General features: G+C 45.1%; 2 protein-coding genes across 4 annotated transcripts; one reads left to right on the top strand and one right to left on the bottom strand.

The window, feature by feature from the left end:
* The first annotated feature begins 6,144 nt into the window (after positions 1-6,144).
* On the top strand, positions 6,145-9,118 carry LOC139776979 (uncharacterized). Of its 3 annotated transcripts, none has more exons than XM_071714093.1 (8): positions 6,145-6,325; positions 6,406-7,334; positions 7,413-7,601; positions 7,687-7,877; positions 7,956-8,128; positions 8,250-8,502; positions 8,632-8,780; positions 8,860-9,118. In XM_071714093.1, exons 2-8 carry the CDS (start codon positions 6,438-6,440, stop codon positions 9,039-9,041), a joined length of 2,034 nt encoding a protein of 677 aa, XP_071570194.1. In that variant the 5' UTR covers positions 6,145-6,325; positions 6,406-6,437; the 3' UTR covers positions 9,042-9,118. The 3 variants fall into 3 exon arrangements, with proteins under 3 accessions (XP_071570194.1, XP_071570193.1, XP_071570195.1); XM_071714094.1 differs by having other exon boundaries at positions 6,148-6,640; positions 6,766-7,334; XM_071714092.1 differs by having other exon boundaries at positions 6,145-7,334.
* Positions 9,119-9,241: 123 nt separating this feature from the next.
* On the bottom strand, positions 9,242-11,727 carry Uch-l5 (ubiquitin carboxy-terminal hydrolase L5). Its single transcript, XM_071714101.1, has 6 exons — positions 11,579-11,727; positions 11,170-11,233; positions 10,512-10,617; positions 10,094-10,281; positions 9,803-10,000; positions 9,242-9,678 (listed from the first exon to the last, which is right to left on the bottom strand). The coding sequence occupies exons 1-6, from the start codon at positions 11,652-11,654 to the stop codon at positions 9,375-9,377; spliced, it is 936 nt and encodes a 311-aa protein (XP_071570202.1). The 5' UTR covers positions 11,655-11,727; the 3' UTR covers positions 9,242-9,374.
* Positions 11,728-11,781: the final 54 nt, after the last annotated feature.

Below are 11,781 nucleotides of genomic sequence, written 5' to 3'. Positions count from 1 at the left end.
CCATCCTCCGGCGTGCGTTTAATCCACCGGCCATCCTCCTCGAGCGTTTAATCCATCGCCATCCACCAGCCTCCTCCGGCGTGCGTTCAATCCACCGGCCATCCTCCGGCGTGCGTTTAAAGGCCACCGGCCATCCTCCCGGCGAGCGTTTAATCCATCGGCCATCCCCAGCCATCCTCCGGCGTGCGTTTAATCCATCGGCCATCCACTTAGCCATCCTCCGTCGTGCGTTAATCCACCGGCCATCCTCCGGCGTGCGTTTAACTCCTCGGCCATCCCCGGCCATCCTCCGGCGTGCGTTTAATCCATCGGCATCCACCACCATCCTCCGGCGTGCGTTTAAATCCCCGGCCATCCTCCGGCGTGCGTTTAATCCATCGGCCACCACCAGCCATCCTCCGCGTGCGTTTAAATCCACCGGCCATCCTCCGGCGTGCGTTTAATAACCATAACACCATCGGCCAATCCACCGGCCATCCTCCGCGTGCGTTTAATTTACGGCCATCCACCAGCCATCCTCCGGCGTGCGTTCATCCACCGGCCATCCTCCGGCGTGCTTTAATCCATCGGCCATCCACCAGCCATCCTCCGGCGTGCGTTAATCCATCGGCCCCATCCACCTCCGGCGTGCGTTTAATCCATCGGCCATCCCCCTAGCCATCCTCCGGCGTGCATTTAATCCACCGGCCATCCTCCGGCGTGCGTTAATCCATCGGCCATCCACCAGCCATCTCCGGCGTGCGTTTAATCCACCGGCCATCCTCCGGCGTGCGTTTAATCCATCGGCCATCCACCAGCCATTTTCCGGCGTGCGTTTAATCCACCGGCCATCCTCCGGCGTGCGTTTAATCCATCGGCCATCTACCAACCATTCTCCGGCGTGCGTATAATCCACCGGCCATCCTCCGGCGTGCGTATAATCCATCGGCCATCCACCAGCCATTCTCCGGCGTGCGTTTAATACATCGGCCATCCTCCGTCGTGCGTTTAATCCATCGGCCATCCACCAGCCATCCTCCGGCGTGCGTTTAATCCATCGGCCATCCTCCGTTGTGCGTTTAATCCATCGGCCATCCACTAGCCATCCTCCGGCGTGCGTTTAATCCATCGGCCATCCATCAGCCATCCTCCGGCGTGCGTTTAATCCATCGGGCATCCACTAGCCATCCTCTGGCGTGCGTTTAATCCACCGGCCATCCTCCGGCGAACGTTTAATCCATCGGCCATCCACCAGCCATCCTCCGGCGTGCGTTCAATCCACCGGCCATCCTCCGGCGTGCGTTTAATCCATCGGCCATCCACCAGCCATTTTCCGGCGTGCGTTTAATCCACCGGCCATCCTCCGGCGTGCGTTTAATCCATCGGCCATCCACCAGCCATTTTCCGGCGTGCGTTTAATCCACCGGCCATCCTCCGGCGTGCGTTTAATCCATCGGCCATCCACCAACCATTCTCCGGCGTGCGTATAATCCATCGGCCATCCACCAGAAATTCTCCGGCGTGCGTTTAATACATCGGCCATCCTCCGTCGTGCGTTTAATCCATCGGCCATCCACCAGCCATCCTCCGGCGTGCGTATAATCCATCGGCCATCCACCAGCCATCCTCCGGGGTGCGTTTAATCCATCGGCCATCCTCCGTCGTGCGTTTAATCCATCGGCCATCCACTAGCCATCCTCCGGCGTGCGTTTAATCCATCGGCCATCCATCAGCCATACTCCGGCGTGCGTTTAATCCATCGGGCATCCACTAGCCGTCCTCTGGCGTGCGTTTATAATCCCCGGCCATCCTCCGGCGAACGTTTAATTCCATCGGCCATCCACCAGCCATTCTACGGCAGTGCGTTTAATACATCGCCATCCTCCGTCGTGCGTTTAAATCCATCGGCCATCCACTAGCCATCCTCCGGCGTGCGGTTAATCCATCGGCCATCCACCAGCCATCCTCCGGGCGTGCGTTCAATCCATCGCCATCCACTAGCCATCCTCCGGCGTGCGTTTAATCCACCGGCCATCCTCCGGCGTGCGTTTAATCCTCGGCCATCCACCACCATCCTCCGGCGTGCGTTTTAATCCATCGGCCATCCACTAGCCATCCTCCGGCGTGCATTGTAATCCACCGACCATCCCACCGCGTGCGTTGAATCCATCGGCCATCCACCAGCCATTCTCCGGCGTGGCGTTTAATCCACCGCCATCCTCCGGCGTGCGTTTAATCCATCGGCCATCCACCAGCCATTTTCCGGCGTGCGTTTAATCCACCGGCCATCCTCCGGCGTGCGTTTAATCCTCGGCCATCCACCAACCATTCTCCGGCGTGCGTATAATCCACCGGCCATCCTCCGGCGTGCGTATAATCCATCGCCATCCCCAGCCATTCTCCGGCGTGCGTTTAATACATCGCCATCCTCCGGTCGTGCGTTTAAATCCAGCGGCCTTCCACCACCATCCTCCGGCGTGCGTATAATCCATCGGCCATCCACCAGCCATCCTCCGGCGTGCGTTTAATCCATTGGCCATCCTCCGTCGTGCGTTTAATCCATCGGCCATCCACTAGCCATCCTCCGGCGTGCGTTTAATCCACCGGCCATCCTCCGGCGAGCGTTTAACCCATCGACCATCCACCGGCCATCCTCCGGCGTGCGTTGAATTTATCGGCCATCCACCACCATCCTCCGGCGTGCGTTCAATCCACCGCCATCCTCCGGCGTGCATTTAATCCATCAGCCATCCTCCGGCGTGCGTTTAATCCTCGCCATCCACCAGCCATCCTCCGGCGTGCGTTTAATCCATCGGCCATCCACTAGCCATCCTCCGGCGTGCATTTAATCCACCGGCCATCCACCGGCGTGCGTTGAAATCCATCGGCCATCCACCAGCCATTCTCCGGCGTGCGTTTAATCCCCGGCCATCCTCCGGCGTGCGTTTAATCCATCGGCCATCCACCAGCCATTTTCCGGCGTGCGTTTAATCCACCGGCCATCCTCCGGCGTGGCGTTTAATCCATCGGCCATCCACCAACCATTCTCCGGCGTGCGTATAATCCACCGGCCATCCTCCGGCGTGCGTATAATCCATCGGCCATCCACCAGCCATTCTCCGGCGTGCGTTTAATACATCGGCCATCCTCCGTCGTGCGTTTAATCCATCGGCCATCCACCAGCCATCCTCCGGCGTTGCGTTTAATCCATCGGCCTCCTCCGTCGTGCGTTAATCATCGGCCATCCACCAGCCATCCTCCGCGTGCGTTTAATCCATCGCCATCCTCCGTTGTGCGTTTAATCCATCGGCCATCCACCAGCCATCCTCCGGCGTGCGTTCAATCCACCGGCCATCCTCCGGCGTGCGTTTAATCCACCGGCCATCCTCCGGCGAGCGTTTAATCCATCGGCCATCCACCAGCCATCCTCCGGCGTGCGTTCAATCCACCGGCCATCCTCTGGCGTGCGTTTAATCCACCGCCATCCTCCGGCGAGCGTTTAATCCATCGACCATCCACCAGCCATCCTCCTGCGTGCGTTCAAGCCACCGGCCATCCTCCGGCGTGCGTTGAATCCATCGGCCATCCACCAGCCATCCTCCGGCGTGCGTTCAATCCACCGGCCATCCTCCGGCGTGCATTTAATCCATCAGCCATCCTCCGGCGTGCGTTTAATCCATCGGCCATCCACCAGCCATCCTCCGGCGTGCGTTAATCCATCGGAAATCTATCAGCCATCCTCCGGCGTGCGTTTAATCCATCGGCCATCCACCAGTCATCCTCCGGCGTGCATTTAATCCATCGGCCATCCATCAGCCATCCTCCGGCATGCGTTTAATCCAATCGGCATCCACTAGCCGTCCTCTGGCGTGCGTTTAATCCACCGGCCATCCTCCGGCGAACGTTTAATCCATCGGCCATCCACCAGCCATTCTCCGGCGTGCGTTTAATACATCGGCCATCCTCCGTCGTGCGTTTAATCCATCGGCCATCCACTAGCCATCCTCCGGCGTGCGTATAATCCATCGGCCATCCACCAGCCATCCTCCGGCGTGCGTTTAATCCATCGGGCATCCACTAGCCATCCTCTGGCGTGCGTTTAATCCACCGGCCATCCTCCGGCGAACGATCCATCGGCCATCCACCAGCCATCCTCCGGCGTGCGTTCAATCCACCGGCCATCCTCCGGCGTGCGTTTAATCCACCGGCCATCCTCCGGCGAGCGTTTAATCCATCGGCCATCCACCAGCCATCCTCCGGCGTGCGTTCAATCCATCGGCCATCCACTAGCCATCCTCCGGCGTGCGTTTAATCCACCGGCCATCCTCCGGCGAGCGTTTAACCCATCGACCATCCACCAGCCATCCTCCGGCGTGCGTTCAATCCACCGGCCATCCTCCGGCGTGCGTTGAATCCATCGGCCATCCACCAGCCATCCTCCGGCGTGCGTTCAATCCACCGGCCATCCTCCGGCGTGCATTTAATCCATCAGCCATCCTCCGGCGTGCGTTTAATCCATCGGCCATCCACCAGCCATCCTCCGGCGTGCGTTTAATCCACCGGCCATCCACCGGCGTGCGTTGAATCCATCGGCCATCCACCAGCCATTCTCCGGCGTGCGTTTAATCCACCGGCCATCCTCCGGCGTGCGTTTAATCCATCGGCCATCCACCAGCCATTTTCCGGCGTGCGTTTAATCCACCGGCCATCCTCCGGCGTGCGTTTAATCCATCGGCCATCCACCAACCATTCTCCGGCGTGCGTATAATCCACCGGCCATCCTCCGGCGTGCGTATAATCCATCGGCCATCCACCAGCCATTCTCCGGCGTGCGTTTAATACATCGGCTATCCTCCGTCGTGCGTTTAATCCATCGGCCATCCACCAGCCATCCTCCGGCGTGCGTATAATCCATCGGCCATCCACCAGCCATCCTCCGGCGTGCGTTTAATCCATCGGCCATCCTCCGTCGTGCGTTTAATCCATCGGCCATCCACTAGCCATCCTCCGGCGTGCGTTTAATCCATCGGCCATCCATCAGCCATCCTCCGGCGTGCGTTTAATCCATCGGGCATCCACTAGCCATCCTCTGGCGTGCGTTTAATCCACCGGCCATCCTCCGGCGAACGTTTAATCCATCGGCCATCCACCAGCCATCCTCCGGCGTGCGTTCAATCCACCGGCCATCCTCCGGCGTGCGTTTAATCCACCGGCCATCCTCCGGCGAGCGTTTAATCCATCGGCCATCCACCAGCCATTCTCCGGCGTGCGTTCAATCCATCGGCCATCCACTAGCCATCCTCCGGCGTGCGTTTAATCCACCGGCCATCCTCCGGCGAGCGTTTAATCCATCGACCATCCACCAGCCATCCTCCGGCGTGCGTTCAATCCATCGGCCATCCACCAGCTATCCTCCGGCGTGCGTTGAATCCATCGGCCATCCACCAGCTTGACTCTAGTCTGGCACTGTAAGGAGACATGAGAGGTGTAGCATAAGTGGGAGATGGCAACATCGCCGGTGAAATACCACTACTTTCATCGTTTCCTTACTTAGGCCCAGTTCAACAGTGGCCAGTTAGCTTAACTAGTAGTTAACTCTCACTCTCCTTCTCTTTCTAACCTTTGAGGTTAGAAAGAGACAGAGAGTGAGAGTTAACTACTAGTTAAGCTAACTGGCCACTGTTGAACTGGGCCTTACTCGGTTAGGCGGAGCGCGTGCCCCGAGGGCTTCGTCCAATCACAGTCTAAGTTGAGGAGAATAATCGACTGTGATTGGTCAACACTTAAATACTTTTAAAGCGCGTCACTAACCTACATAGATTAGTGACGCGCTTTAAATAGTTAAATACAAAATATCTGCTTTAATGAAAATCACAACTTCAAAATAATACATTCAATTTTAATTATTTATTGGATTCATATTGATCTAACATTTCTCTATGGAAAACGCTGTAACTGTACACACGGCTGCGTCGCATTTGTCCCATATGCTACAAAGAATAAAAAACAATATACTTGTTTGATATAGTTATCAATTAATATTGGAAGAATTACCTCATGATTTAAATATCGATATCTATACTCAATATTGCGCTTCCTCTCAGCTGTGTATATTTAAAGTTGGCGCAGTTTTGCATGCGCGTGCGGCCACTGAGCAGGGCCGGAGGGCATGTTCAGTGATGTTCAGTGTTGCTACATCTCGTCGGTATGACGGGATTCATAACCTGATTCCTGTCAACTTTAACGTTTAATATCTCGCGTCGCGGGGCAGAGCGACACTTTTTTCTGCCAGATTCTTTCGTTTCGTGCAAAAACGCGTCGATTGAGCCTAAGTTCAACGAAATCGGTTCAGATTTACCAAAAATAATAAAAATATATAATATCACTTGATATCGTGTATGATCACATTAATAATCTGTGTTACAGAAAGAAACAGAATTAAGGAAAAGAAATTTTTAATGGCTGAGATAATAACGGTAAATGTACAGAAACTTGGAAATGAAGAAGTAGGAAATTCCTGTAAAGAAAACGAATTTAAATGGCCAAGTCATACGACGCAAGAGGATGACGGTCTGTCAGAAGTGAATAAGGATCCAACGACGGATCCCCTTTTCATCAGTGATTGTGAAAGAAAAGATCCTGATATGGATTCAGATCCAAGGTTTAATAAATCGCTAAGCCATTTAAATTCACAGATTAACGAGATTATATTTGACAAAGAAAATATACATAGTACACCTAACAAAGTGAATAATCTGACGGGTTTTGACGATACAAATTGTGCAGATAAAAATACAAATAGTCCTCAAAAGAACATACACTTGGTTAATCAAAAGGACTTGTTGAAGAGTCCGGCATTTAAAAGTCCAGTGTTTAAAAAGTCAGATAAATCTGTGGATATAACTCCAGTGGATACATGCCCGCAAAGAGGAAGAACGATTAGCATGAATAGTGATTACAATACGTTCAAATTAGAATTGTGCAATACAGAAAATTTCAATAATTTTGAAACTATTGATCTATTACACGACTTAGATTCTATAGTAAAGTTTGAAGATGGTAATGATGTTTTATTATCCTCGATGAGGAACGACGATCTGTCAGAAGTGAATAAGGATCCAACGACGGATCCCCTTTTTATCAGTGATTCTGAAAAGAAAAATCTTGACACGACTTCAGATTCAGACGAACAGTTTAACAAAAAACGCAAGCTCAGAATAGAATCAAGGCCTCGAGTAAAAAGGGAAAACAAATGTCATTTTAAGAAACGTAAATTGAATACAGAAGAGGAATATCTTTCAGAAAGGTTAAAAAATTTTGAAGAATGGGAAGAAATGCCGTTAATTAACATAAAAGTTAGTTTTGATTATTATATTTTGTGTATCGTATGATTTATTTTTCTTGTGTATATCAACTTATTTTTTATATTCCAGAAATTGATGGAACTACATATAAAACTGACTCATACGGTGTCACCACAACACAAAATAGAGCTTTCTGGATCTCATGCGCCAACGAGAACACAGAAAATATTATTTCAGGAACATGGGCCGATCCGAAAAGGTCCGTATACACCTACAGAGGACACGATTATCAGGAAAAACTGGGAGATGTTTTGCGAGGTATATTTTAAATATATCATAGGGCAATATAACCGAATTGAACTGCCTTCGAACAACATGTTTTATTATAACGTGCTGTATACAGCTCCATGACTGGGATGCAAAGACAGTCGAGCCATTTCTTTATTGGAGACACAGTGGAAGATACTTTATACGCGATGCGAAGGAAAGACAGAAATTTGTTCAATTTTTGGCAAATGGGTTACCTTGGCGAACTCTCTACAGCGTTTATTCCAGATTTAAAGTATTATATCGCAATAAAATCACTTATACTCGGTAAGATACAAAGATCTTAAATCAAGAATTGATCTTAAACCACTTCAATCATACTTACGTATGATCTTTATGCCTTAGTTATACTTCTAAAGAAGATAAAATAATTTTAAAGTACACACATAATAAACATCTTGAGAAACATGATACTAAATTTAGTGAATTGGCGAAGATACTAAAACGAACAAATAGATCGATCTTTAAACGATATCGGTATCTCAAAAATCAAGCTCAGGATAGATCGGATACGGAACGTAAGTAACTCATGATATATTCTGTCACCATCAAATGTTATAATTATACTTATATTAGTTATATTTTTAGATATCTGATATATATCCACATCTGTATATTATCTATTTAATCTAATTACAGCGTTAGTTGACGTTAGGTGGACGTTACCACTGATAAAAAAATTCATAAAAACTTTACTCAATGTTACATTAAGTAAAGATATAAGAGATCTCAAAGATGCCACGCTTCCCAAGGCAGTGTGGCAGAAAATGGCAACAAAACTAAATATACATGAGAATGTCTTAAGAACCTTCTGGCAACATCAGTTGCATCTGCAATTATTCAGTACAGATCCTATTTATTTAAACGACATTAAGATACAATTAATTGAATAGTAAGTATCATTGCATTTTATGGTTGTAATTGTAATATACAATCTATTAAGAACCATTCGGATTAATTTTAATAGATCATAAGCATTTTTAGATCACTATATACAAACGCATTTAATTCATTGTTGCAGTATGTATGCAAAAGGAATATCCAATACCCGTGAAATTATATGGCCCAACGTTGCAAAATACTTTGATGGAGCAACTGCGGTATTTCTTTGCAAGGTCTTTTATTATCTTGTTCAAGAATGCAATATGAGCGACGTGGATAATTTCGCCGGTAACAAAATATCAAAATTGTACTTATAAATGTTATGCGTACTGCGTACATATATTATATGAGAATTTTTATGTTACAGATGTTGTGGAACACTTATATCATACTAAAATTCCTGAAATTCGAAAGGCCCTAACCGATAAGTTTTTACCTAAAATTGTGTATAAAGATGGGAAAGTATCTTTACGAAATGAAAACAGAAAAACAGCCGATACTAATCAAGAAGAAACTAATGCTGATTCTGCCGATTCTACCGATAGTTAACTTGTATGAAATTATAAAATTATAAATATAAAAATATTAAACAATTATAGTAAACAATTATACCTTTTTATATTTAAGATACAATGTATTTTTTTAACCTATACTTTACATAGGTAATATTAAATCAATACTTATAAAAATATAACGCAATATTACTCTAAATGTGTTACTTTAAACTGTTTTTAAGGAAAACACAAAAATTTATTAAGCAATAGCTGTTTTATTAAAAAGAAAAAAGGATTGATACAATGACTTATTTTTTCCTCTTTGCTATACCAACACAAATATACCAATTATTTTAGTTTATAATCTTTTTCCTGGTTTCACTTAAATTTAAACCTTATTTTTCTTTGACTCTTTCTCAAGTGCTTTCTCTTTTGCTTTTTGATACAAAGGTACAAGCTTGCCTTCCTTAGCAAGAATCTTCAAAAGTTCCATGATGAGTGGTAAATAATTATGCTTCCGTCTAATGTTCTCTATTTGATATCTTTTCGACTTTCTGATCTCTTCTTCAATTAAGGCCTGCAGACGTTCTAATTCTTCAGGATCGCAAACATTGGCCTTCTGCCTTTCATATAAAGTTTTTCTATCTGTCACTATAGCCATCAGATTGAAATGAATTTCGCCTTCGTTATACCTGTTTATAATCATTTTCACTTTTATACCACGCAGTTGATAAGCCACACATCAATAATACATCATAATATTTATCTACGTGTATACAAGATAAATTATTGAGAAAGTTATTTTTCGCAACTTACTTGTTTATCCGCTTTTGAATTATAGGTTTCGCAGCTTGTACCCATTGTTCCCCTACCGGACACGGACCTAAATCAATTGGCCCGTCTTTCAACCCGTCTAATTCGTATAGACGACCATCGATTGGAATATAACTCACAAAATGAAACACATCGTCATCTTTAGACGCTTGCTTCGAGTCGTATTCAAATAAGGATTGTCTAAAATTTCAGTATATACAATATGTACAGTACAATATGACACTTTCTTTAGCAAACAATATTTGTTACTTAAAAAGCATATGTACTAAATACCTGGAGAAGGAATTATGCACTTCCCTTATAACATCAGAATTACTAAGTGCAAGTCCGCGCATATTTGCATCAAAACTTTGACAGAAGTTTTTAAATTCTTCTAAGTTTGGTCCTAGAGATATGTCTGCATGCTTACAATTTAATAAAACGCTCAATATCGCTTGCGTCGCGCAGGCATTGTTTATCACCTAAATTAAATGTTATTATTTTATGAATAGTATCTGTTAATTATTCCACATAACGTAGGATTAAATAATAATACGATCTGTCATTATATGTCAAATATTTCAATATATTTTAATTCTTTTATATTTTTTATTACGAAGTACAAAGTTAATTAATAATTAACAATTTTTAATTTACTTTCCCAGTTATTATAGTATATCTATTTAAGATATCTATTTTACACTTTACATACCTGTTTCGCAAAGAATATTTTATCCAATCTACTGTCTTGCACAATATTTCCTGATAATTCATCGTCTTGTACCCATTTAAATAAAAATATTAAGCCGTGAATAGGCCTGCAAAAGAAGAAATTTATAACAGATTTGAGTTTAAAAAATGACATTGTGTAAAATTTAACCTACAAAAGTAAGAGATACTAATCTCAAAATTATTGACATTTTTTTCCTTTTTATCAATGTACGTTTTTCTTGTCTTGTATATCTAAAGAAAAGCAAGTACACGTAACAATTTTGAAGAAAAATAACTTGGTAGCAAGTGAAAAAATTAATTACAAAGAATATATCTAATCTTTCCATGGAGATATCTTTCAGATAACATAATTTTATTGATTAGACCTGTTTCTCATAAGCAGTGTACATTTTCTTTACTTAAAATAGAACAAGTATATATTTGAAATTTAGCAAAAGCCAGGAGGAAAGTCCTGATGCATTCCAATGCGATAAAAAACAAATTTCCTATAAGTATTACACAAAAGCTGCATTCTATTTACTGACACAAGTCGACACAAGTGTCGTTCTGTCTTTGTTACTTATTGAATGCCAAGAAAGATAGAACGTCGTTTGTGTTGATTTGTGTCACTAAATGAAAAGCACCTAAAATAAACTTACTTCAAGTCATTGAATTGCTCATCATCCAAACTCCATAATTCTTCCACTTGTGCGCCTTTGACACCTACGTAAATAAAATAATATATAATATTCCACTTAACAATTGATTTTAAAAGGTTGAGAATTGAAAAAATCGAAAGATTGAAGAATTGGAAAATTGAGGAATTGAAGAATTGAAGAATTGATCGAAAAAATGTCGATAATCACAGTTTATAATCATCAAATCATATATATATATATATATATATATATATATAATTACATATATACATATATGCATGTGCAGGAGCTTTATTCACATGACAAACGCTTTCCACTGGAGCATCGCCTAATTCGGGTAACGCCAAAAATAATGCAAGCAAAGAACACAGTATAATTACAGGGAATAAAAATTAGAAATATAACTTGCCAAATTCTTTAATCAATTCAGTAAAAACGCCAGGATCGCTCTCGATCAGACACCAATTTCCTGCCGAGTCTGCCATATTTTATACACTGTCACGTAAATAATACAACAAAGAGTGTGTATGGCACTATATGGATGAAAAATTCGGATAAACTGCCGCGCCACTCCATGGCAAAATTCGCAACGTTTTGCGGACGAATCCAAGT

This window comes from Temnothorax nylanderi, unplaced genomic scaffold (genome assembly GCF_030848795.1).
Source record: "Temnothorax nylanderi isolate EJ_2023f unplaced genomic scaffold, tnyl_v1.0 TNYL_tig0134_pilon, whole genome shotgun sequence".
Lineage (NCBI taxonomy): Eukaryota > Metazoa > Arthropoda > Insecta > Hymenoptera > Formicidae > Temnothorax > Temnothorax nylanderi.
Note: the sequence above shows the minus strand (reverse complement) of the source record. Positions and strands in the feature narration are given on the sequence as shown.

Excerpts from the sequence above, each read along its gene's own strand:
- LOC139776979 (XM_071714092.1), top strand. The coding sequence starts at position 6,378 with ATGATCACATTAATAATCTGTGTTACAGAAAGAAACAGAATTAAGGAA. Across the intron at positions 7,335-7,412 it reads TGCCGTTAATTAACATAAAA|AAATTGATGGAACTACATAT; the intron begins GTTAGTTTTGAT and ends TTTATATTCCAG. Across the intron at positions 8,503-8,631 it reads AAGATACAATTAATTGAATA|TATGTATGCAAAAGGAATAT; the intron begins GTAAGTATCATT and ends TCATTGTTGCAG.
- Uch-l5 (XM_071714101.1), bottom strand. The coding sequence starts at position 11,654 with ATGGCAGACTCGGCAGGAAATTGGTGTCTGATCGAGAGCGATCCTGGC. Across the intron at positions 11,234-11,578 it reads TGAATTGATTAAAGAATTTG|GTGTCAAAGGCGCACAAGTG; the intron begins GCAAGTTATATT and ends TTATTTACGTAG. Across the intron at positions 9,679-9,802 it reads ATTCAAAAGCGGATAAACAA|GTATAACGAAGGCGAAATTC; the intron begins GTAAGTTGCGAA and ends GATTATAAACAG.